The following is a 27,875-nucleotide window of genomic DNA, read 5'->3' as shown; positions in this document are numbered from 1 at the left end:
CTTGTCTATCTTTTCAAGAGGGGGGAATTACTCAAGTCATGGTGTCGAGCTCACTGCTTGGATATGTAAGGATGATGACAGGCCCTTTTATTGAGAATGAAGGGGAAGCCCAGCCTCTGATCTGAGATCTGGAAAGTTCTCCAAGTATCAAGGCTTATGTAAGTGAATAGAGGTTTATGACTCAGTAAACAGGAAATTACTGTGGTAAAGGGCTGTAGATGAAAAGTGTGTGTCTTCAGTTATGACCTCAGTAGGAACTGAAGTCCTCTGAAGCTAAAGAGGAGAGCTAGTAATATTGGCATATCCATGTCATAACAACATGTCCCTTTTACGGAAACTAAGCAGATCAACGTCTTCAGCATACACTAGGAAAAGATACAGAGTGAACACGATTCCATTTTTGAAATTTAGGGCTGCGAGCTGGTCAAAGGACTGGCAATACAGAAGACATCTGGAGGTCAACTGGATCATTTATCATTGTTGCTTTAGGTACAAATGTTTCCCAAGGACAGTGCTCACATGTGAGACCTCAGCTAGGGCAGGGGAAATAGGAGAAAGCAGATGGTAATGTAATCATCAGTCAGCACTTGTTGATATATTATTCTAACAATATCAGAACATCATCCCAAAGGAACTAACTTGCCCTGAATGTGAATATTAGGACCTTTTCTATGGTCTCCTAAAACCACTACAAAAGCCCTCCCAAACGTATTTCCTGCCTTTTTGCTGAGGATAAACTTCCACCAATTCCCATAAAACCATTAAACCAGTTGGACTAGAACACAGCCTTAAAATCACCAGACTTGCCATCCTTTTTAAAAAAATTGAGCAACTCTTTCCTCTGTAGTGGGAACTCCTCCCTTTCCAGCATGCCCATTGCATAGGTACATACCTGATTCAGCCATGGTGATGGGGAGACCACTGTCCATATGCTGAAAAGAACTAGTTATCATTAATTTTGAGCCTTAGCCCATTTCTAAAGTGTCTCCCAGCACTTATATGATCAGAAATCACTTTCAAAGGGAAATTCTTCTTTTAGCACAAACACATGGTACTACCAAATATGCTGTACCCCACACAAGTTCCATACACTTGGGAGGAAAGACAGGCCCACACAGTTGTAAGTCCCAAGGCTCATCCCTGTCCTGCATGCTGGGCATAGCTAGGGCCCTAAACCAAACTCTTTAATCTCATTTTCTTGGCCCGGATGAACCAGACTTCTGGCACAGGCTCAAGTGGCATAGTCTTTGGAATATGTGATGTGGCCAAATGTGAGTGTATAGTGGTTGTAGTCACACAGCAAAGAAAAGCCCACAGCTGGCCTGTGCCAGCCGACTCAGGCTCATGGGACTTGGGCTATGGGCCTATTTCATTGCTGTGTCAACTTCTGGGCTTGGGCTGAAGCCCAAGCTCTGAGACCCTCATACCTCGCAGAGTCCTAAAGTCCAGGCTCCAGCCCAAGCTTGGAAGTCTATACATCTATGTAACAGTCCCTCAGCCAGAGCCCCCCCCACAAGCCCAAGTTGGCTGGCACAGCGCAGCAGCAGATTTTTCTTTGCTGCACAGACATACCCTTAAAGGGTTCTTTGTTGTGCCTCAGCCCCATTATTAACTGTGATAGAAGTAGTGGAGTTGGAAGCTGGCTGTTCGTGTGGTTTGCCTGGATACTGGATACTTGAACCTGTGCTTGGAAGAGCAGGAATAGAAGCAGCATCTGAGGAAGGAGACCAAGCTTGAGCAGCTGGAAGGCTTTCCGTTTGTTGGACAGTGTTTCCAACCTCTGATCGCTGACAGTTTCTTTCCAGGAACTGAGGTGGCAGGTGAGGGATAAGGTCTTGGGAAAACCAGTGTTGTGATGCAAGTGGCAGCCATCATATGACATAACGCTGGTAGAAAAACTGAAGAGTAGAGAGGTGAGGCTCCGCAATTTGCTGACCTTTTGTTTAATGGATGTGCTTAATAATTCTTGAGGCAGCCTCTGAGCCTACTTGTATCAGCAAGGAGTGACCAATGGCCGTTCTGACTCTGTGTCTTATAAAATGGATACGATACTGCACCTAACATTTTGTTAGCCTAATGGCTGGAAACAGAACTGTGTGAAGAACCAAAAACTGGCCAAGAGACTGTAAAAGAGTGTTGATAAACAACTAGGTGCTACACTTAGTTCTGGGCATCCCATTACCAGACCACTGACATATTACAGGGACAACCTGCAGGAAGTTCAGGGAAGAATAAGAAAGATGATCTTTCGGTGGGAGGGCTTGATCTGTGAGGAAAGATTAAAAGAGTGAAATACAGCTTGGCCAATCGGAGTGTGATCATAGGCTACAAATAGGGTGTATACACTAAGGGGATAGTAGAAATATTTATTCTAATATTCATAAAGTTAGGATGAAACTAAGATGGAAAATTTAGGCTGAATATTGTGTGGAGGAACTTCAGTATAGTGTTGTATTTAGCTCAGATATAGTGTCTCGGGATGAGTGTGAAAAGACTTCCTGTGGAACATTTGAAACTAGGTAGGATGAGGAGCTAGGAAATGTAAAGTAAAGAGCAATCCTGCATTGGTAAGGGGATGGACTAGATAGAGCTTTGCTGTCTGTACCTTCTGAGACTGTGCTAAGAATGTGCACCATTGGTTGGTCTAGGACTTCATTGCAGGGATCTTCTTTGAATGCCCTGGCGGAGTGGTTTTGGGCATAATTCTCAAGCCTGTTTATCTTAAATTGTAATAAAAATAGGCCTTTACTTTGCCTGAAAAACTTTTGTGTTCCCCTCCCCCTCCCATCGTTATTTAAAGTCTCACTTAGGACTATATTGATTTAAGATAAACACCCTGACCCTTTCCTCACCCTCTTTGTTTCATGATCTATAACAACATGTTGCCCAATTCACAGACATATTCTGTCTTTTATTTCTCTGTTTGATTTCAGATTATTGCTTTAGTATGGAAGCAGCGGAACCTGAGCTAGAACATTTCATGTCTGTAGTAGCAGTGTCGTTGCTGAACACAACCGTAGAAGGCAAAGTCTGATTGATTGATTGCTCAATTCATCTGCAATGTGGATATTTTGAATCCCGTGCATGAATTAACTCAAATGATGTGTTGTTTACTTGATGAGAAAAGCCATGAGTGTTTGTTTAACAATGAGCTGAAAGACAGTGTGCATTGATGAGTATCTGGGCTGCAGTTCAGGTGATGTCACCCAGGAATATACATCCTAACATAGCTGAATGCTTAAATTGTAGTGCCCATTTTTTTAAATCAAGCAATGTACCCTGGAGCAAACCAGGGGTAGGCAGCCTATGGCATGTGTGCTGAATGTGGCACACAAGCTGATTTTCAGTGGCACTCACACTGCCCGGGTCCTGGCCACCGATCCAAGGGGCTCTGCATTTTAATTCAGTTTTAAATGAAGCTTCTTAAACATTTTAAAAACCTTATTTACTATACATACAACAATACATCTCTACCCCAATATAATGTGATCCAATATAACATGAATTCGGATATAATGCGGTAAAGCACCACTCAGGGTTGGAGTGTGTATGTGTGTGTGCACGCTCTGGCGGATCAAAGCAAGTTTGATATAATGCGATTTCACCTATAACGCGGTAAAATTTTTTGGCTCCCGAGGACAGCGTTATATCGGGGTAGAGGTGTAGTTTAGTTATATATTATGGACTTATAGAAAGAGACCTTCTAAAAACATTAACATGTATTACTGGCACACGAAACCTTAAATTAGAGTGAATAAATGAAGATTCGGCACACCACTTCTGAAAGGTTGACGACCCCCTGATAAATACCTTACAAAAATATTTTTCTTTTATCGGTAGTTGTAAAAAAAATTTGTCCCTGGTGAAAGAAAAAGGGGAGTACTTTTAACATATCAATTTATTTTCATTTCTGCTTTTCTTTTATTCTTTTTTTTTAACGGGGAGGAGTCATTCCTCAGTTTCCACGTGGTCCTTGGGAATTCTTAATGAAAACTTTGAGTTTTCACAAAAACTAGGAGGTCTGGGCTTGGGAAAGGGTAGCTGAAACAAACCATCCCTTCAGTTAGCATATTGAAGGTGGGTTTTTGTTGTTGTTGTTTGTTTTTATATCAGCATTGTAATATTTTTCTAAAAGAAAACACCTTGACAATTAAAACTGAAGGGTTGCTTGAAATAGCTGGGCAGCAAGGGAAGGCTGGAGGAAAATTTGTTACCATCCATGCCCTCAGTAGAGGATTAATCTTTCAGAGTGCTGAGCATTTTGGCCCCGATCCAGCCAAAGCATTGACTTTGCACATCCTTAACTTTAAGCATGCGATGAGCCATTTGAAGTAAATGGACTGTTAACATACTTAAATATTCTGCATGGTTGGGGCCAGGCACCTTACAGGATGAAGCCCTAGGTTATCAAAATATTCCTCCTAAGTGGGAATAAAAATAAGGCAAAAAGAGGTCTGAAAAACTTGTAACAAATCAAAGCTTTTCTGGGGCTTTATTCTGATATCACTTATGTTGGTGTAAACGGTTGAAGCCAGTGGAGTTGTGGCATGAGATCAGAATCTGGCACAGGAAGACGATGTGAGTAATGCTGTGTATATTTCTGTGCTTTTGATTCACAGAGGTTTGCCTGAACTGGGAGCTAGATGATGCACATATGGGATAGCCCCAAAAGGGCTCAACCAGACAGCCAGAACTTGGATTTTCTGTTGTTTGGCCTTTGTTTCTATATTTCTGTATTTCTGTATTAAGGTTAACAAGTGGTTTTGTAATGGAGTTGATGAAAAACTTTAAGCAATAAGCCCCATGTGTCAGCCTGGTGTATGCCTGATAATTACATTGTAGAGAGTTCTGTAACTTATTAATAAGAACAACAACATGGGATATGATTAATAGCCTAGTATATTTAGATAACTAATGTGAACAGTATTATCCCCAACAGAAAAGTGGAGCTCTCTATGAACGGAAGACAGAGATGGGTAAATATTATTCTATCATGTGATGATTGCTGTGTCCTTAATGGCAATCTCTCTCAAAAAAAAAAAAAAAAAGAAAAAAGAAAGGAAAAGCGGCATAGAAGGTCACAATTCAGTATCTAAAGTTAGAAATGGTGTAAGGTCGTTAGTAACAGAGGTCACCATGCAGCTGCTGTGGGAGATTTCTGAATCATGTAACATGGCTGCTTTGATACATGAGAGTCAATTACTGAAAATCTTTCAATATGGCCAAAATGTGACATTAAATAATTGAATATCACATCAAATCTTGTCTGCGGTTAGTAATCTAGAAAAGTAATTATGCAGCAAAATCAAGTAACTGGAATTAGTGGTGTGAAGCATCCCGGCTATTCAGAGACTGAAGGAAATGATATTTTTAATTTTGTAAAAGGAAGTTTTAAGCACCTAAGTAATTCTGTAATGAAGAAAAAAGCCTAATTTTTAATCCATATCATTAATCATATTTGCAACTGAAGGCGCATTATAGGCTGTATATTTGAACATAGATCCTAATGACTAGTACACTTTTGAAAACTATTGCTTTCGAGTTTGTTTTGTCTCAAATGAACCTGCTTAGATAGAGAGAGATAGAGAGTACATTAAATAACAAGGCCATTTTGTTTGGTTTACGGCAGCATAGACTATGCTTTATCTCTCTTACAGGGAGGACATAAGTTTAATAGGAGAAGGAATGCAAAATTCTTTGAAAGTATAGTCAGTTCACCTTTAAAACCCTCTGTGATCAATGCAACAAAAACAGTACGTTGTAAATGGTTAGAAAAGATTATACTAGACCATTGAACAGTGAATAGAGGCAACATTATAATATAAATATTTAACTACTGAGAAATACTCAAAATAGACAAAAGGCAATCAAGCAAAATAAAGACAATATGTATATAAGTAGCATAAAACTAAATTTTAAATTCTTATTCTAATGCTGCTATTTTAATACTATATATATATGACTATTATAGAAGCTAGTCTTTTAGAATTATATATATAATATATATATATATATATATAATTCTAAAAGACTAGCTTCTAAAAATAGTCACCATTGGTATGTATTCCCCTGTATTGTAACCAAAATGAATTCTAGTCTTCTTTCATCTGCCAGGAACAACTTGGAGGATCTTGGCATGTGTATTTCTTTTAAAAATCTAAATTAACGAAGAGTAGTTGGTAAGTCATGTTATTTAAGCTGCTCTCAAAATAGCACCTTCCCTTTTAATAGACTTAGCTTTGCAGCTGTTCTTTTGCTATCTGTTGTCTCTGAAGAAAATTTTAACATTAGGAGTTGCTGACATCAATTTATTTTATTTTATTATAATTTTTTTTCCAACAGCTGATGTGGGCTTTGGCCCTGAAGGAAGTTACTTAGTTCTAGCTCTTGAGTTTTGAAGAAGTTGGGATATAGATTTTCCCCTGACTTTCAGCTGATGTGTTTAGCATTAGTGGGAGTAATAACAATCACTTAAACCATGTTGTCGTCTCAAGGAGTTTTGCTACATCCATACGGAGTGCCCATGATTCTGCCAGCAGCCTCGTACTCCGCTGGACTTGTTCAGGTAATGCTAGGCCGCTTCCAACAAGCAACTTAACTCTAGTGCACTTAGAGTAATAATTGGAATTTTTATGGTTGAGAAAGCAAACACTTTTAATACAGGCAAAAGCCCTCATGTAGTCAGTGAGAAGACAGTAGGAAATCAAAAAGATGGATCACCCTAATCTGTGTATTGACATCTCTCATGGCTGAATAAATGGTGTAGTTGAGCTATATTTGCTTGTATTGATCTGACTGCTGTTTAACATTCATGCCTTTGCTTCATGAGGTTGACCACAGGGCAGAGGATTTGCTATCCATTCTAGCTTTCTGAGGGACTCAGCATTCCCATGGCAGACCATGAGACAAAGTAACTTATCATGATGTGGTTCAGTTAAGTGCTTTAGCAAAGCAAATATGAGAAGCATTAAATATGCATTAATTCATATATTATGCTTCACATTAATGTCTGTGTTTTAATAAGAGGGTTTTTTTTGGTGTGAAAAAATGTTATTTTTATAGATCAAATCTGCCTTTTTGAACTTGAAAAATAGTAAGAATCTGGTTCCATAGGAAAGTTCTGTGTTTTAGACGTTAACTGGCTATTATGGGATTTTTTTTGTCTGTGTTGGTTTGGTTTTGGGGGAGGGGAAGTTATTTCTTCATTTTTTACTTTTAAAGCACATCAGTTTTCTATTGCTAGATAAATTTAGGATTTTGTAAAGGTTTGTCTTGAAGATGTTTATTAAGGAAAATATATCCCTTTGCTTATGGTATTAAACAAAACAAGGTGTCTTTAAAATATTCAAAATAGCATGGCCAAAATATAATACAATGTACAAATCTTGTGCATCCCATATATGGCAATAATTAGGTCATTATGCATTAACAAGAACAAAAAACGGAGTTAAGAGAAGTGGAATGTAGTGTTTTACAGTGTCAGTAGAATAAAACTGTGGTGAGACAAATTTGTTTTCCACTTTGATTGCATCCCTTGTTTGTTATAATAGGTTGGTTGTGGCATGAGGGGAGAGAGAGGAAGCCACAAAATGCCAGGTTATTCCAAATGGAATGACCATTCACTAATCCAGAATTGCTAGTTGTTTCCTTCACTTAAGAGTTCACTCAATATCAGACACACATGTATGAAGCAAAAATGTATTGATCCATGCAAGACTGGCCATTATCAATATTGAAAACTACATATGCTTTCTGGCACATGCGAGCTAACAATACTTTTTATGCAGCTGACACAATAACAGAATTGGAAACGTCAAGCAGGTCTTCATATCCATTAGAATTTGGGGGTGAAGGTCGGACACCAGAGCTCAGTCAGACCTTCTGCTATCCTGTCCAATAAATAATTACAAGCAAATTGTGCCTTTCACTCTATGCTGATTGATGCTGAAATTGCTTTTGAAAGTTCTCATAAGTTCCTGTTATAGATTAAGTGCCGGAGTAGGAAAAATAACTGCACCCAACTGAAATGGGTGAATGTAATCAGGTTTAATGGACTCGAGAGCTTGTTGGGAATTAAATAACTATTGATTTGTTGGAAAGATGCTGTCATTACAAAATGCCACTCTGGACGCATTATCTAAGCAGATAGATTAGAAGTAAGGGTCCTTTGAAAATTTGGGATGCCTTCTTTTAGTCTTTTATTTATTTATTTTTTTTGAGAATCATCCAGGGCTGCTGTTAGGATGCCATTAGCACCTTTCGGATAGTTGTAAAACCCAATAAATTGTTCTAGGAAACAATAGTTAATTATGTTTGCAGATACAGCAGACTCATCTCCAGTATGTAGACTCTTCTCATCCTTCTCCTTCTGCCCAAATCTTATACCTGAGAACTGTAATTATTAAAAGCAAACTATTTAGTAAGCAATTCACAAGCATAGTGGGTGCAACCTTGTACTGACTGTCCTGAAAGCTTGTGGTGAGAAAGATTAGCTGTATTTCTGATACACTGAGCCAACATATGATATTAAAATGTTTACATCTAGAAGCAGTGCACTGGAGAATGATACAGGTTTTACTTAAGAAAAAATATTTAGGTTGGTGATTTCTATTTTTTCTCTCTCTGAAACTAAGACCAGCATAAAATATCTATAACCCAAAGGTTGGTAAAGAGAATATGATGTTACTTCCTTCTTATCAAGAAAATGGTGATTGCATAATATTTAAAACTTGTAAGGAAAGCAATTTTTTTATTAGACACCTTTATTTATTTGAATTAGTAAAAGAAGAGAAAAGCAAGTAGGTTAATCTAAGATTATAGAGGCATCCTGGGACTTTGCAGTTAAGGATGTGTTGGGTTTTTAACTAAAGCAGCATTTAAATGCCTTGATTAGGCCCTGATCCTGTAACTAGATTCACATGGGCGGACCCCCTGCAGGATTGGGGCCTCGAACATGAAACATTTTCAAATGCAGACTACCTCAAAAGGACCTACTTGAGTTTTCTGGGTGATTTTGACCTCTTTAGAGGCTTGTTTGTATAATACAAAAGTATATCAAATCATTCCTTTTTAACATTTATGTAGAAACTCTAACACACTTCTGGGGAGGGATTCCTCTAACATTAGTCTCAACAGTCAAAACTTAAAACTGTATAGAGGTCAGTCACCTATGGAACAACCAGAAATATGGTCATATGGGCCAAAAAAAATACAAATGGTTACTCTGAGTTGTGCATCATAATAGTTTTACTTCTCATCATGCGGCAGACAGAACATGGATCTTCACAGAGAACTTCCATTCTTTGATACTCCAATGATTTGCTCCCCAGCCTGCAGACATTCTCCTACCTTGGTACCACAGCTGCAGCTACAGCCTTTGCCAGCACCTTTCCCTAACTTCCTCCATAAAATCCATCTGTGCATCCTGCCTCTCCCCACTTCTGCCATGTTAAGCCTTGCCAGATGGAAAAGCTATTTCCACAACAGAGCAGCAAACTTTCCCTGATAAACAATTTGATCAGGAAATGCAGGCAAATGTTTGACACACAGATATGCTGCAGAAAGTGTTGCATGAAAGTACAAATCTGCATAAACAGCACTGTGCATGATGTGGGAGGAGAGATGTTATCCTGACTTGGTACTCAAGATGCACTGACAGATTTATATGGCTAACACAGTTAGTTCCCACCAGGCACAAAGCCACAGTCCAACAACCACATATGCTGTGTGCAGTAAGCGCTAGTTCACAAGATCAATCACACTGTTCCTGACAGTTGAGGCAAAAAGTGCCATGTAGCATGGGGTGCCAGTCTAGCAGGCGACATCTTGCCCTGCACTGGACTGCTGTCCCAATCCTGTAATTGTATCCAGATGGGGGAACCTATATGTTCACACAGAGCTCCACTGACTTAAGGCCATAAAGTTCTGCCTGTGTGGATCCTGTTGCAGGATCATGCCTATTTATGTACTGACTTAACCCTGGATATGTGCCGCTACAATTCCTCAGTAGCACAGGTTGTATGAATTAGCCTTGAACAGCATACTTGTGGTTATCTCTAATATTATAAACTGCAAAATGTAAAATATGGGAATTTAAAAACTGAAAGGCAGTGTATAACATACGTGTTTTGGAGGGGCAGAGGGGAAGATAAAAGCCTGTTACACATCTAAAAATACATTTCACAGGAAATTTGGGAAAATGTCTGTTAATGGTCTCTTTTATTATTTTAAGTATTCTAAATGTGTGCAATCACTCTAGAAAGATTATATGGCAGGATTATTATTAATTATTTAAAAAATGCAAACTTAACACCTGACATTGTAATGCTGAGTGTTTTATTATTTATTGCCTGGCCTGGTTGGAAGGCTCCGCTCCCATGTTCATAGAACATCAGAAAGTGTCTTCTTCATATTATTAGGCAAAGAGTTATTAAAGTTAAAATTACGTGGATTTTTAAATGAAAGAAAGTACTTGAAAATACTAAAGAGAAATACTCTTCTATTTTATATGAAAAGTACTTTTTTAATTAAAAGATTAAAGAGACACTGTCAGTCTTTTCTGATTAAGATCAGTACTCCAAAAAAGTATTTGTTTCTGCAGCAGCCATCTGTCATTTTGATCACTTCAGGCATGCTGTATTAGCAAGAACTTTTTTTTTAATAAATTGGCACAGGGACAAGGAAAGGCTAGTTTTGTGGGCTTCAAGCTGAAGCTTATTACCTTGGCTCCTTTTCACTATTTTTACAGGGTTTTGTTTGTTTTTTGGGGGGCAGGTCTCTATTGATGTTCATGTGGTGATTTACTGGGCAGCTATCCTTACCTAGTGATGTTGTTATCCTAAAGTTGTAGATGTACTACTACCATAAATTATAGGTAATAATATACTTGCGTCCAAAGTGCATACAACTGTCAAGGTTCTCCTTTGTGTATTGTCATTAACTGACCCATTTGATTTTCAAAAGATGTTGAGCTTCTGTGATTGTGCTTTAAGTTAGTGACTGACAGCTGGAAGGGAGATAATCTGAAATCATTTCTATTTTATTTTAGTTTTCAGTTGAACTGGGTGAATTTTTCATAGAAAACTTGAGATAACTCTGTAGAGTCAGCTGTTGCGCAAACTACTTCACAACCTGTCTTCATAACATTCTGCAAGGTACCTATCACAGTCTTGGCGTTGCACACCTAAATAGTAACAGTGATATCACTCAGAAGAATTTCACATCAGTGTGATAAACTACCATCATCAAGATATTGGAATAATCTCTAGTTGCAAGCAGTCTGTGTTTCAAAAATGTACTATGGGTAAATTATTCTGCTTTAGCCTACATCGTAGTAAGTTGAAAAGGATTCATTTATTCTGGAAACTTTATATGATTCATGTTCTTGAAAAGAAAGCGCTGAAAATTTCCAATGTAGTCTTGGAACCTTTCCATTGGTTAAAGTGCCACCTGCAGTTTTATGTATTTGTTTTGCTCACTTGTAGATGACTATCTAGTTAGATGCAGATGAATATTTTTTTTATTTGAAGTGGCTATATCAGCTTCTGTAAAGCCCAGCAAAATAAAGGGTTTTCCTTAGATGCAGATTATTTCTGGCTTGATACTGTTGTTCAGGTGTGTTGTTGTGCAGGTGACAGGATTCTTCTATTATCCATACTTTATATTCCATTGGTCCTGTGAGTGGAGGACTAACATGTTTTGCTGCTGCTATCTCTTTTGATCTGACTGTTTCCTTGCTATTTATTTTCCAGTGGGTATGCTTGTATTTTGTTCACTTGCACAGGCTGAGTGTCAAAAAGTTTCTCTCCCTTGTGTACTGTGTATGTTTGTAGGAGGAAATGAAAGAGCAAGAGGAAGAAGGATGATGGTGATGATGGTGACATGGTCCATATGACTTTGTTTACAATAATTTCTTTTCAGTTATCAATGTCTAAGCCTCCTTGAAGGGTTTTTTTCCCCTTTTAAAACATGGATCAAGCAGTGTAAGCAACACACATACTCATCAAACCTGTCAGTTACTCCAGAGGTTGTAGACAGCTTGAAAGGTATGTGTTCTGTTATTGTTACTGTAGGAATGTGGGGGTTTTCCCAAGCTGCTTTTGTATTTTCTCCTACAAAAGGTAGAAATAGTAGCCTACTTGATGAGTGTACATTTTTGACATAAATGTGTCTTTGGCACTGATCAAGTGACCTTCTTGTTGAGACCAGTCTAGATGGTAACATTCCAATAAGGGAAAAGGTCGTTTATATCTCTTAACTGGCCTGCAAATCTTTCTCTAGTTATCCTCTGTTTCAGAAATCGTCTGGTGCATAGAATTCTAGTGAGTCAGGAGATCCTACTTTACTTGATATTTTGTCAAGTTTTTTCTCTATCACATCTTAGCCAGGAGGTCTTTTATAGACTTGACAAAGTGGCAAAAAAATGTATGTGCCACCTAACAGATATGGTATTTTCCCCCTACTCCTGATCTCATGTAGGATGTCGGTAACAGGCAGTTTTGCACAGCATGATATGTAAGTAGAGTCACCAGCTTATATGTCAGATGCCATATGTCAACACAGTGCTTTGATATGACAAGAGCTGGGTAAGTCTGGGACACTGCATCTCCTGCAGTGTTGAGATTTTTGTTTCTTTTTTTAAGTTGAGTAAAGGAAGAAATCTAAACATCCATGAGCAGAATCTGGTTTATATTTATTTATCCAAAAGCAAATGGTAACTTTTAAGATTTAGATTATTGGAATCTTCATGTAGAAATTTATCCAAGGGTTACATTTCTAGAGAATTCGAATTTTCTGTCAAGCTAGCCCTATATATTTATTTTTTAAAAAGCCATAAAAGCATTGTTCAACTCTGAAAAGTGACTACAAATGGCCTACTGGGTTTCCATGTATGTTCTCTGTGAATGATTCTGTATCCGATTTGTTCAGTTTCTATACAAAAATAGTTTAATGTTCTTTTTCTCTGCTAAATGCTAGCCTGGAAACTGGGGCTGGAATATGAAAATCAAGCCGTGTACTTCTTGGTTCATACATCATCACCAAAAAATAAAGATTCTGTGAGTCAGATTACGCCAGGTGTTGCAAGTCCATTGTTTTCACTAAGGCTGTACATGTGTAGTTGACAGCAGAATTTGTTTGTGCAATTGAAACATAGTTCACAACTGTGTTGATATGTATTGGGTATAGAATCCAACTCCATCTCACATAGCTGGAATGGTGCTGGAAGGCTTACAAGAATCTTAAGTAAAATAAAGTATTTTGTCACTAAAGTAAGCAGATATAGCAGGATCAACTCTGCTGATTAGGATAGGATGGTTCTGGTATTACACACTTTTTGGAGTATAACCACACTTCAATACGTAGTCCAATCCATTAATATTTTAGAAAAGCTTCAAATTTGTTTTCAAAATTTCCCATATTACCGATATTTTTATATATAGTGTATAGTATCAGCTGGTTCCCATATGAAATTGACTGGCCAGAAATGTGTGTCAAGGCAAATAGAACAGCTCTGTCTGCCCCATGGGAGTATGTTCAAAAATTGTTAGAGAGAACAATACTGGTATCATATGTGCTAAACAAAAGGAATATGGGAAATAGCCCAAGCAAGGAGTGATGGGTTCAAAGATAGCAGTCATAAACAGGTTTAGATGATCAGTTCAGTGGGCCAAACTGTGAACCCCTTACTCATATTGAAATAAATTGAATAGCACTTTAAATCCTAAGTAGTTTCACTGAAGTTCATGTGGCTGCTTTTGTTATAAGATACTTTTCAGTGTGAATAATGGAATCACAGTTTTACCAAATATTTGCTGTGCTGTTGTTTCACTTATAATTGATTCAGAGGGAAGCATATGAGCATGAGAGAGGTTAACAGAATATTTTCAGGGTGTCGATAATTTCAGTGACAGACCACAAGCTTCATTAATGAACAATACAGTCTTAGACAAAGTATTTTTTAGATGCTAGAGGTGGATTTAAACCCAGTGTGGATTGTGTACCTGGGAAGTCCTTAGAGGTGGATAGTACCTTGTCAATGAGCCCCGTTGATCCTTCAGATTTTTTAGGGTCCTGGTATGATTTAGAAGCTATGAAGCTGACTTAATCTTGTTTAATTCTGACTGGTTTATTAAATAAAGTAAGCCTTTGCACACTTATATTGCCCTTTGTCTTAGTGCCATGGTGCCACAATGAAAGTGTAATTCTATGGGCTGTGTATGCAGGAGGTCAAATTAGTAATCTTAATGGTCACAGCTCTGTGTTTATTCAGTGGTCCTTTATAAAGACTTACACATGGTTTAAAGGACCCTGCACCCTTTGGTAGCAGAGTACCCATTTGTGTATTTCATTCCTTTTTTTGGAGTGCAGTGTTGCTCAGATTTTATAAGAAAGTTGTAATAGAGATTCCTCTCTTTTCCCTCAGTGATGGCAAATGATTTATTAACATTTTCAGCTTCATCCCGATTGCATAAATTAACAAGCTGACCTGTACTTTGCCACTCCGTGTGAAATTTTATTGTGGTTCAGAATCTGACTAAGTTCTCCTTTGACTAAGGCCATTCAGTGGAAGGCCAAATGCTGGCATTTTCTTTTCATGTTATGTGACAGTTGTAAGGAATTACAGAACCCTGAATAAAAAACTTTACTAGAATAAGGAAAAAAAGCTGTCCTCTCTCTGTCTCTCTTGCTTTGGCCTAGAACCTTCTGCAGCAGCACGTCTGCCTGGTTTCTTGCTATATACTTAAAGAACTAGGACATATATTTTTACAGATACCATGCTTGTCTGTTTTTTATAATACATGGCTTCATAAAATTTGGAATAATCTGGGTGAAGAATAGCATATTTCCGGGATATCATTGGTATGTTTCAATCATGCTCTTTTCAAAACAGCAATGTATATATCAAAAAGGCTAATAAACATGAATGATGTCTGCTTGGTTTTACTGTAGGTTTAGGAAGTTTCTTTTGTTTTGCTTTGATTTAAAGAGGCAACTTTGAACCTCAGCATGTGCACCCATTGAACAGTGGCATTGCTGGGGTCTCATTCAGCAGTTACACTGCTGAAATATAGTTCCTTTTACTTTCTCAGTTGCAAAGTTTATGATTTTTAGTACTGCAATTAATATCATAGGTATCTGGGACCAAGGAGTACAGGAAAATATTCTGACAGATGAGAACTAATGGTAAGTCCGAGATAATTTGTTGATGGTGAATATACCTGTTCTGCTTCTGGTCTCAGTTTGCCATTCCTGAAATCTTGACATGTCCTCTACTCTTTCTACGTCCAGGAGACATTTTAAGAGTTAAGGCAGATGATGGATTATTTTGTTTGTTTTCTTGAAAATACATCAAAGTGTATACTTAACCCAGCATCCAGTTTTGTTAGTGGGTAAAGTACTTGAAAGTGTTAATTATTAGCATTTGTGATCGCACCTAACTATGGGTGGCAAATTACAAGGTCAGATTGAACCAAAAAAAAAATTGCAGCTGTTTTGGCTGTCCCTGTGTTGGAAGTCGTTAACATATTCTAACTATCCTTGGAAATAAATTAATATAGATTTTCTTGTTTTGATTTGGGGTTTTGGTGAGTGTTTCTGGACATAACATTCTTTCATACTGCTTTTTTTCCTTAACTATACCTTATTTGAGTGCCAAAAGATATCTGTTGTGCATCTTCTTTACCCTATTCCATTCTTGCCATTTTCCCTGCATTAGATTAGTCTGAGGGTTGAGTGGACCTGCACTTAATAATTGACTTCCTTCGACTCCACTGACAAAAGGATAAGACTAAAATCTCCTATATCCTGGACAAAGGAGTCTTCAGCCTTGGTACCTACCCAAGTATCACTAGAAAATTGCTGAGTTATTTTGAATATTGGAACTTGAAACATGAATAATAAAACATATTTGGAACTTGCATTTTGCTTTTCATTGTGAACTTAGAAGTGTAGAAGTGAGGTGTAAAGTTTAAGGTTGGAACCTAAGTCGTGAGTCCACCCAATTTAGGCTTAATCAATTTTCAACCTCTTATAAATTCTAAGACAGAATCATTGCCACTTGTAGTTTCTTATCTCCTATATATGTGACAGATAATAAAAATAGATGTGATGGAACAGGTAGGTAGGCTCTTGTCCACTTCACCAGGGCTGGCTCCAGGCACCAGTTTATCAAGCAGGTCTTTGAGGCGGCCACTCCGGAGCAGGGCAGCACTTTCAAGTATTCGGTGGCAATTCGGTGGAGGGTCCCTCACTCCTGCTCGTAGCGAAGGACCTCCTGCTGAATTGCCGCAGATCGTGATTATGGCTTTTTTATTTTTATTTATTTATTTATTTATTGGCTGCTTGGGGCGGCAAAACCCCTGGAGCCGGCTCTGCTCTTCAGAATGGTTGTCACGGGCTCTAGTCTGGTATTCTATGATTTGGGCCCATGTTTACTCAGTTTTTATACCTTTTCACACTACATATTCATTAGCTTTCCTCCAGTCAATGTTATTTAACATTACACATACCCACATATACATTTATCCAGACTTGTGTAATACGTTTTTCTTTACCCATTCTATGTTGTTATAAATCATTAGCATTACACCAATATTAAACTAATAACATGCCTTATGTTCTTCCATTCAGCAGATTTCTTCATATTTCAGTATCATAGTTCAGCATATGTGTATCACCCTAAATTATTTATTAACATAACTTTATTACTTAAAGAAAAAAGGTTATGGGGAACAACGTGACCTTAGTGTCAGCATTTTCTTATCTTTTCCAAATGTGGGTATTCAGGGGACATTTTGCTCAAAGTCTGACATAATGCTTGTAAATCATACCCAATATCGGTATTTTTGGTTTGGTTCATTACAAAGTGCTGTTCTGAGGTGCGGCAACTTTGAATTTAATATAAATCAAAAAGGAAGAAATGCTAACAGACCTTTTTTGAAAAATCTTGACAAAGGTAACAGGTGCCTTAAGGTTAGGGATACAAAAGTATGGCTCCAGTTTTGAAAAGGAATTTGAAAAAGAATCTTTCAACTATTTGTCTTCAATTCTAGATAACAATCTTAGAATTAATATCAAATCTATTAAAAAACAGTAAAAAGATCAAAAGAATGAAGCACAGGTTCAAAAAAATTCCATCATGTGAGATAAAATAATATTTTCTAAAATATGATTACATATCTGGTCACAGTGTGTGGGATGGAAGAGGGATAGACTAGTGCAAGTTGTTTGACAGAGAAAGAAAGAGATGTTTAAAGATGGGGTAAAGCGGGTCCTGCAGTGTCTCAAGTCCGTGGAGTGAGATTGTGAATAATATTTTTTCTCCACTTTTCATTTTGGCACTTTCAGTTCCAGTATAATGATGACTATACTGGTACTTTCAAAGAATTAATAAACCCAGCAATGAGGGTACTTCCTGGCTCCCTAGAGATTGTTTCTGTCCCCACATACAGTTGTGGTAGATTCAGATGGGATGCTGGAATTTACCAGTACCTAGATTTAAATGTCTGGGGTGGCCTCAGCAGAAGGTCTGCCGTGTCTCAAGTAGTCTGAAAGAACCATAATTTGTTGATATATACAGTTTTGCGCAAGCCCCATCTTTTTTTCCCCTGGATTTTGCCTCAAAGGTCAAGTTTGTAATTTGTTTGGTGTGTTTGTGCAGTTGTGGGTAGGTGGACCTTCTGATTTTGATTTTTGCATATAATGTTGATGTATTAACTTATGTTATATTAGTGCATAGATGTCATAGTATAATTCCCAATTCTGGACCTTAGCGTCCAAAATATGGTTACTAGCATGAATTCCCCTAAGCTTAATTACCAGCTTAGATCTGATAGGCTGCCACCAATCAGGACTTAGAGTAGAGCGCCTGATAGACTCTGGTCTCCCCCAAAAACCTTTCCTGGGGGTCCCAAGACCCAAATTCCTTGAGTCTCACAACAAAGGGAAATAAACCATTCCCTTCCCCCTCCCTTCTTCCTCCTAGCTCCTTCCCGCCCTGGGAACACTAGGAGATCGCCTGATTCAACTTCTTGAATCACCCCACCGAGAGGAGTGTTACCTTCCCCCTCACCCAGAGGCCATACAGATTCAAGCTGCGTGAATCTAACACAAAGAGAGAATTTATCCTTTCCTTCTCCCCACCAATTCCCTTGAACCTTAACTAGGAGAAAAAAATCAAACAGGTCTTAAAAGCAAAACTTTTAATAAAAAAGAAAGAAAAAAAGTAAAAGGTTTATCTCTGCACTTTAGATGGTAAACAGTTACAGGGTCTTTCAACTTATAAACAATAGAAAGAAACTTTCTCCAGCAGAAACACAATTTAAGCTACTTCCAGCAAGTACACATATGCAAATGGAAAAAAAAACAAATTAAAAGACTATGACCGCCTTTTCTTACTTACAATTCTGAATAGATAAGAGACTGTAGCAGGGAGATTGGCAGAAACCTGGTTGCACCTCTAGCCCCATCCAGGACCCAGAGAGAACAAAGCCAAACCCCAAACCCACAAACAAAGGCTTCCCTCCACGAGATTTGAAAGTATCTTGTCTCCTGATTGGTCCTCTGGTCAGGTGTTTGCAGGTCACTGTTTGTTAACCCTTTATAGGCGAAAGAGACATTAACCCTTAGCTATCTGTTTATGACAATAGGTATGATTTATTATGTCAATTTTAAATATTTACAAATGCATTAAATGAGTCAACTCATTTTTTAATTCCATCAGTCTCATGACCTGTGTTAACATTCTCCTAGAAGACATGAGATGGAATTGTTCTCAAATGCAGTGTCTGTTCTAAAAATAAAGAAGTGACCCATACAAACTGAGCAGAAAACACTGCTTAAAGAAGTTTAAACATAATTAACTACCCTTAGCAGCCTATGTAGATGTAGAACTATTTTATTAACTTGAATTATGAAAAGGACAAAAATATTATTTATAACCATCAGAAATTTGGTCCAGGAGGTAGGGTTGCCAGACATCCAGTTTTTGACTGGAATGCCTGATCAAAAAGGGACCTTGGCGGCTCTGGTCAGTACTTCTGACCAGGCTGCTAAAAGTCTGGTTGGTGGCACAGCGGGGCTAAGACAGGCTCCCTGCTTGCCCTGACTTTGCATGGCTCCCGGAAGTGGCTGGCATGTCCCTATGGCCTCTAGAAGCAGAGGTGGCCAGCGAGGCTCTGTGAGCTGTCCCCACCCCGAGCACCACTCTGCAGCTCCCATTGGCCAAGAACTGCAGCCAATGGGAGCTGCATCGCAGATGAGGGTAGCGCATGGAGCCCCTTGGCTGCCCCTGTGCCTAGGGGCCACAGAGACATGCCAACCGCTTCCGGGAACCACCTGAGATAAGCACCGCCTCACAGCCCACACCCCCTCCCAAACCCCAGCCATAGCCCTGAGCCCCATTCTGCACCCAAACTCCCTCCCAGAGCCCACACCCCTCCTCCACTCCAAACCCCTCAGCCCCAGTGCGGTGCCCCCTCTTGCACCTCAAACCCCTCATTCCTGGCCCCACACCAGAGCCTGCACTCCCAGCCGGAGCCCTCACCTCCCCACACCCTGCCTCCTTGCTGAGCCTCCTTCCACACTCAGAACCTCTCGTCCCCACCTCACAGACAGGAGCCCCCTCCTTCACACCAAACCCCTTATCCCCAGCCCACCTGAGAACCTGTACCTCCAGCTGGAGCCTCCACCTCAACCTCCAGCCATGATCCCCCTCCCGCACCCTAGCCCCTTATCACTGCCCCCCCAAGCCTGCACCCTGAAGCCCTCACTCCTTCCCGCACCCCAACCCCCTGCCCCAGCCCAGTGAAAATGAGCGAATGACAGAGGGAGGAGGGTGAAGTGATTGGGGACGGGCCTTTGGAGAAGGAGTGGGGTATGGGTGAGGCAAGGGTGTTCAGTTTTCTGCACTCAGAAAGTTGGTAACGCTACAAGGAGGGGATGCTGGCTCTTTGATGCGTGCCAGAAAGATAATATTGTTCCGTCTCAGTGCATCTTTTTCCCAATAGTTATCCAACTATACCCGAAGAAGTCTATTTCTGAACATGTTAATTCTTCTGTATTGTCTGGCCTAAAGATTGATTGTGCATTTGTAATTGTATGGGGTCCTATACTTTGGTACTGCATAGTCTTTCTGAGCATGCTCTAGCTGGAAAAGTGTATACATGAAAGCTAACTGTTCAAGTGCAAGCCATGGTATTGCCTTCTGTTACTTGATCTCCATTCCACTGGACAATATTTTCAGTTACTTCTCTCCTGTTCAGGGGTACACTGACAAGGAGAATGAACATGCTGGCTGTTATATTGTGACACCTGCTAAATGATCCCAGAAGAGGCCTCTATTGACTCCATCTGGGATTAGAGGAGGGCATTTTGCTATGTACAGTCCCTACAGAAAAAATGTACACCCCAAAAATAAAGAGAATTTTCAAAATGTGGATCTACATTCTCCAATTCATTCTCCATGTTGAGGCTTCCCACAATAGCCAGAGAAAACCGGAATCCACAGAGACCTGAACTTTGGGAAAGTACAGATTTAAGTTCTGATCCTGGATCCATACCCCATGAGTGCTGCTAGTTTTATTCACAACTCACTTCTTGGATCAATGTGTCTTAGGAGTCTGAAACAGAGTTTTTCATCCTTCATAAGCTGGTGCTTCTTGTATAAAAGTGAAGAAGGGGATGTTGCCTGAAATGTGGATGTTAGGCAATGATCTGGCTCCATCGGAGTATACAGCTGTTCTTTCTCATATGTTCCTTATCCACTTTGCAACTAAACAATCCTTTGACCGTATTTGCCACTGCACCATTTACAGAAGAGTTCTCGTATGGAAAATATTGTCCATGTAATTTCAAACTTCTTTTTTAACTCAATTCAGAATTATAATTAAAGAAATGATTCTGAAAATAAGTTCTACATCTACCTCTGATTATTTATTTGGGACAGTTCCATCCCTAATAGTTTCCTCAAGTGGTGTGTGATTCAGTTAAAATTTTCATTAAGAGTTATGTGAGAATAATACATGCCTCGGTATCATTTCGTTGTTCAGTGTGTACTGGGTTACTAGCTTCTTCCTTTATTCTCCTGGTAACTTTGTAGTTATAAGTTGTTAAAATGGATGGCAGCATTCTAGATACAGCTGGTATAGAAAAGCATTATCCATTCAGAAATCCCCAGTGAAGATACCTTTTTTTTTTAACTGACATGCTTTGCTGGACTGACTAAAGTAAGTACACTTCCTTTTAACTATATAAATAAGAGCTTTGATTTTCCTGCCTTCCTTTATGAGAGGGTAAACAGTGAAATTCAGGCATTAGGGAAAGAGGCAGATGTTCACACAAATTTCCCATCTGAAAATGTCTTCTATAGGCTGAGACCATTGTTAGGCACAATTAAACCCAGTACATACATCCTGTACCAGAAGCCAATTCTAATGAATATGTGCCCAACAGTGAATACTGCATTTGGAGGGAAGACTGTTTCTTTGGATTTTCATCTGCTGTGGATCTTTTTTAAGAGAGTCACTATGTGAAAGACATAAGGAGTTCTGACTGACGGCCCTGAAGTCTGTGGTTAGGTGCATCACACTACAAACTATTTCATAAAAACAAACTTTAAGTGCAAGAGACAATTTCTCATATATTTCAGAGATGCCTATGCTTGAAATCCGTTTTCTGGGTGGTATTTGGTATTATGGTGCTAAGTGACTTAAAAGGCTTATGATGTTATGCTTTGTAGTAACGTTCTAAGTTCAGTGCTGTCATCTCTGTAATAAGCTTTGTGATGGCAACTCCCTCTGGATGACTGCAGGGATATTTTTGCCTTTCTTGCATGTTGTCTCTCAAATGGTGAATTAATTCTTGGTTTTGGAAACATACTAGGTGATGATGAGAGTGAAAATGAACCTCTTAAATTTTTTTTAAAAATTCATATACGGTGCTCAAAAGAAGGACATCAATTAATATAAAGAAGTATTTGCCATTTCCTGAGATGTAGCTGTATTTTTCCCTACTGTTTTTGGCATTATTCTTCACAATCAATCATCTTATGTTATGGAATATGTGACCACATCTGGCCTGATGCCAGAAAGTGCTTCTTTTAGAGGTATGTCACAGGAATGTATGTTTGCACGTATGTAAGAAGCTCACTCTCAGAAAATGTTGCTGTTAACCTAAAAATGCCAGTGGTGTCTCAAGTAGTTAAACTGGCACTTTCTTTTAAAAAAAAGAGACACGCTGCATATGTAAATAAATCATCCTTTTTCTATTCTAAAATTACTGTATATTACTGTAATAAGCCCCCAACCAGCTTCTTAAAAAGATCAAGTGCCTTATCAGCTGGTAAGTGGTACAATAAATCTTAGGAGTCAGTCTCTTAGCTAATATAAACAGCATCTCTCTAAAATTGTCCACTATCCCAGTCATGTTCTTCCAAAACAAGACAAGAAACTCTGTAAATTTTAACTGTTTTTTCAACCTTAATACTCCTCATAACCTCTCTGTGACTGATTCCTCTGCACTTACAAAAGAAAGTTACAGTTCAAATGTTTTGAATACTATATTCCCAACTGAAAGACACAGTCAAGAGAGTCCCTTCTTCAAACTTCCAGAAGTTAAGATGAAGTGAATGCAAATAATTTTAAAATACCTCAAGTATAAACATGTGCTTTCTGAGATTAATTTAAGTAATTGTTTGTTTCTTTTATTTGTACTTGAAGACACTTCTTCTAATGGATTGACAGATGACCTAGGCCCACATCATGTCTCCATGCCATGCACTAAAAGCTGTCATATTTCCTCTTTTTGGCCCACTTTCATTGTCTTTTCCCTTTCTTTTTATCACTCTGTTCTGTCTTTCTCTTGCCCTTTCTCATCTTGTTTTTGATTAAATATTATTTTCCTTTGTTCATTCTCTCTTAAAAATGGGCATTTCTCCATTAATTTTAAAATAGCGTAAAACAACTTTTTTTCTATGTTAGTTATTTAATATTTCATTCTATCTGATATTCCCCATCTCCCTCCCAATCTGCATAATATTACTCTTTTATGTTTATAGATACACTGGTTTCCTGGTGATGGTATATGAAATTCAAAACACTATCAGTTTCATTTAATCACAAGTGATTAATGGGTTGTGGAACCAGATACTGTGCTGGATAAAACCTAGGTATATTTTTAGGGGACACTAAGCACCAGCAAGCTTTGAAAGTATTTGCTTAATTGCTTCACAAGCACCATGCTTGTTAGATGCTGAGTTGCAATTGCCATTCATTATACCATTTATCGCTTTAATCTAAACACCATGTGTACCTCTTAATGCAAACATAACATTGTAGATTTGCTATAGTCTGATATTACATCATTAACATATGCTGCTTTAAAGACTTTATTTATGTCAGTATCTAGTCCTAACTCCCACTGAGTGTTAGACACTCTTGGAGGGAGGATAAACCCTCTGCAAATTGGATGAGATTTAGTATTCCTTGGTTAGCAGTTAGGGTAGATATAAACCTTAGAATTCTGGAACAAGCTAAAATAATAACAGTATTTACAAGGCACCCATCACAATGTGTGTTCTACACACACTGAAAAAATGGAGCATGTACTTTGTGACCTCTGCAGCAGTTGACACAACTTCCCTGAGAGGACAAGGGACTGGTCCATGGGAATCAAGGATTCTCAGACTATTTGTACAAGATTAGGTCCTAAATGTAACAAGATTCCAAGGTTTGCAATTAGAGAGAGCCCAAAAATAAAAAGTTGTTTTTAAATAACACTGCAAAAATGGCCACACTCAGTCTCAGGGGTATATATGATGGATCGATCTAGAAGAAAGGGCCTCCCAGTGACAGTACCCTATCTCTTGATTCTGACAAATTTCATTCATGAGACAGTAATGCAGTCCATCTTTTTTCTAAAAATCGAGTAGCATCTGAAACTTTATTGCGCACATCGTGTTTCTCAGCTGTTTTGATAAGACTTAAAAAATCAAGTAGAGAATTTAATGGTGACTTTTACCTGCTCTCAAATGAGGGAAAACTACTTTGGTTTAAATCTGGCTTGCCTCCCTTTTCAAAACTTTACCCATTCCTCAAACTGATCTAAGCCTGAATTTTTTTTTGTATAATTTTATTAAGATTCAGAAAAAAATGGATCAGAACCTTTCCTAATTTTCCACCAAGATGTCTCATTGTGCCCAAGGATATTAGACTTTGAGATTCACATAAACATCCAAACACAAACTGCAAACTTCTTGCCTATTTTTGGACAGATATCATACTTCAGTAGCAAGGCACTTGGGTGAAATTTTCAAAACTGCCTAAGGCCCAGATTTTAAAACAGATTTAGATTTTGCTGTGCTTAGCATTGCAATTCCTAACTGACGTAGGATCTTACATCTCAAAGTAACTTAAGTGTGTCATTGAAAGTCAGTAGGACTTAGACACATAAGTGCATGTCACTTTAGAAAATGAGACTGCTGAATCATGTAAGCACTAATGAAAATTTGACCACTCAAGTAAATGTTAATGAAGGAAAATTTGAACTAAGTTCATAGATGTGATCCCAGTATTAGGGTTGCCAGGCACCCGACTTTTGACCAGAATGTGTGGTCAAAAAGGGAGCCTGGTGGCTCCAGTCAGCACAGCTGACTGGGTCGCTAAAAGTCCACTTGGCCACAGCAAGCAGCTCTGCATGGCTCCTGGAAATGGCTGGCATGTCCCTCCATCTCCTAGGCGCAGGGGTAGCCAGGAGGGCTCAGCGTCCTGCCCCTGCCCAGGGTACAGGTGCCACCCTGAGCGCTGGCTCCATTGGGTAGGAACCACAGCCAATGGGAGCTCTGAGGACAGTGCCTACGGACGAGGTCAGTGCCTGGGAGCCAGAGGGACATGTCACCGCTTCCCGGGAGCTGCCTGAGGTAAGCACCTACTGGAACCCTCACTCCCTCTCACACTCCAACCATTTGTCCCAGTCCTGAGTCCCATCCTGCACTCTGTACCCCTCAGTCCCAGCCCAGAGACCCCCCCCACTCCAAACTCCTCATTCTTGGCCCCACTCCAGAGCCCACACCCCCAACTGGAGCCTTCACCTCCCACCAAACTCTTGCCTCAGCCTGGAACTCTTTCCCACACTCTGAACCCCTTGGCCCCACCCCCTAGCTCAGCGCCCCCTCATACAGCCCAAACCTCTCCTTGGGCCCACCCCAGAGCCCACACACGCAGTTGGAGCCTTCACCCTCTCCCACACTCCAACTCCCTGTCCCCGCCTGGTGAAAATAAGCAAGGGACGGGGGATGGAGTGAGCGAGGGGCAGGACAAAGGTGTTCAGTTTTCTGCAATCAGAAAGTTGGCAACTCTAGCAAGTACAGAGACACGAAGTTCTTCATCTGCAGAATTTGGAGTAGGTATCCCCTTAGTTTTGAAGGCATCTGCATGCTTGTTAAAATAGCATGGCTGTAAAAATGGCAGCTGAATTATACTAGTGAGATAAAGTAAATGATGGCTAGAGAAAGATTATGAGAATGGGTAACATGAGCAAAAATTAATTGGTGTATAAAAGGTTACCCTTCCTCTTAGTTAAGATATGAAATCAAGCGAGAGACAATACCAATGTGTGTGTGTGGTGGAAAGAGTGGCTAGGGTTATCATTGAGTATGAGAGAACAGCTTGGATATATGAATTTATTTTATTATTAAAAATTTCGTTTCAGGACAATCCCTCGAGATTTACCACTTTATTTTAAGAAGGGTTCCTAAAGCAACAGTAAACAAGTTACTGTATGTTAGCTTTACATGACTCATAAATGTTTGGATTTTTCTAAACATAATATTTCATGTGCCTATTTCAGGTATAGTATTGAAAGATGTAGCAGTCATGCTGCCCGCATGTATACAGTCTGTTTAAATAATTATCACTCGAATGTTCTGTCTGCAATTTTTGTCTGCTGCTTTTGTGAGGTGGGCGGGGTGGGGGGGCGCATTTTCTGTGGTTAGAGCAGAGGAATGGGTATCTGGACTCCTGTGATATATTCCCAGTGACTCAATGTGGGCTTAATCTCGGCTGTTGAGAGTGCTCAACATATGACTGGATCAAATTCTGTATGGCTCCAACAAGAAACTTAGTCTATCTATGTTTTAATTTCCCTGTGTTATGGACCTCTAAATGTACATGGAATAGGAGTGCCTTTTCTGTTGCTTAATTTTTTCAGGATGAAATTGCCCAACAAAAAAATTAGGAAACTCCTGAAGAGGATTCATTCTAATGTGTGCAGCATTTAAGCGATTATGGGATTGCATTTCAGTATCAAAACGTGTATGGTAGTATGCAAATCATCATCATTACATTTCTGTGCTCAGTGCAACATGAGATGGTGATTGTTGTCTCATTCCTATTCTACATGAACAGAACCACTATCTCAGTTGACACCATTACGGCAAGCTCAGCAGAAAGGTCAAAGATTGAACCAACATAGAGAATGAGGTATCTTCTCATCTGTAGAGATGGAACCTTGAAGTTGCAATCAAGAGTTGCTAATTTCATTCGTTACCTTCTAAAAGTTGCAACAAAATAGCAAATGGGAAGCATGCAGGTAGTTCCAATACCACCAATCTGACTGTCTGTAACGATTCATTAATTTATTTTGAGGATCGCTTGTCATAGCTATGTTATTTTTCCTTTTTAATTTGAAAATGTGAGATAGAAAAATGATATATGGACCCATGTATAAAATGACAATTGAAGGGCTTTTGAAAAAATATTTAAGTGGTGCGAACTACAGTTAGGCTTTATTTTTATCTCACTTGCTGCAATTCAGGAAATCACTTTGGCATGTGCTTAACTTTAATTTAAGTGCCTTCTTGAACAGGGATGCGCTAAAGTGCTTTCTTGAACTGGGGACACAATAAGGTCCCATTAAAGGAAGTACAGCAGAATTTCTCATCTTGTTGTTGTTGTTAACATATTAATTATTTATTACGATGTTAGGGCTTAGGAGACCTAGTTCTGGACCAGGACCTCACTGTGCTAGGCGCTGTACCAACACAGAACAAAAAGACAGTTTCTGCCCCAGGGAGGCTCCAATCTAATTAATAACACAAGAGACAACACGTGGATACGGATAGATGAGGAAGCACAAGGAAAGAAATTTGCTAAATAAAGTAGATAGACTTAATGCAATACATGGGTTTCTTTTAGTTTGTATCATTTGTTTATAAAAATATGTTTATGAACCTCAAGAGCCGCAGCAATATGCGTATGTTCTGCTATTGTCTGTGAATCTGCCTCCTACCTTAACACAGCCAAGGTCAATTAGTATCTATTGCAGATACAGTGATAAAACTAGGCTGTGGCTGTGGAAGTCAGGGAAAGGAAGTCTGGAGAGAGCCTTTCTGCCTTTTTACCTGCCAAGACCAATCACAAGTCCTGTCCTGGCATCTGTGGCTGTTCTGGTAATCCTAAAGAAGGAAGGTCAGGGCTGTGGCCTCTGCCTCCTTCACCAACCAGCAGTGCAAGATCATCACAGGATGGAAAGAACACAGCATCCCCTGTTAAATGGTGAAGTAATGGCTGCTGCTCTGTGTGGTTCTCCTAACACTTCCAGAGGCAAAGTATCCTGCCTCGTGTAGACAATAATAAGAGCACCTGCCATACAGATAATTTTCCATAGTCTATAGCCTACATTTTCTGTGCAGAGATAGAGAGAAAAGAAGGGAAGGATTTTGGGGGTTTTAGAGTTTCTGTATCACAGAGGTGCAGTAGCACAGTTAGGATGGTAAATACTTCTTTTTGTTGTTTAAGTACTATAGTGTAAATGAATTTGTAAGTTCCTGTATAATCACCCTTTGGTTCGCTGAAGCTAGAATTATCATTATTTTCAGTATA

At 39.1% G+C, this 27,875-nt stretch overlaps 1 protein-coding gene across 13 annotated transcripts in view; it reads left to right on the top strand.

The window, feature by feature from the left end:
- Window positions 1-27,875, top strand: part of RBFOX1 (RNA binding fox-1 homolog 1) — a 2,697,109-nt gene that overhangs the window by 2,283,429 nt on the left and 385,805 nt on the right. Inside the window, exon 1 of one of the 13 annotated variants that reach the window (XM_050966442.1) lies at window positions 6,338-6,565. The exons of 10 other annotated variants lie outside the window; for them this stretch is intronic. In XM_050966442.1, the coding sequence (XP_050822399.1) occupies window positions 6,479-6,565 (87 nt within the window). In that variant the 5' untranslated portion in view covers window positions 6,338-6,478. Of the gene's footprint in view, window positions 1-6,337; window positions 6,566-27,875 lie in introns of those variants that run through there. 2 more of the 13 variants (XM_050966443.1, XM_050966441.1) reach the window with 2 other exon arrangements.

This window comes from Gopherus flavomarginatus, chromosome 9 (genome assembly GCF_025201925.1).
Source record: "Gopherus flavomarginatus isolate rGopFla2 chromosome 9, rGopFla2.mat.asm, whole genome shotgun sequence".
In the NCBI taxonomy this organism is placed as follows: domain Eukaryota; kingdom Metazoa; phylum Chordata; order Testudines; family Testudinidae; genus Gopherus; species Gopherus flavomarginatus.
The sequence above is the reverse complement of the archived record's forward strand: the minus strand, read 5'-3'. Positions and strand labels throughout refer to the sequence as shown.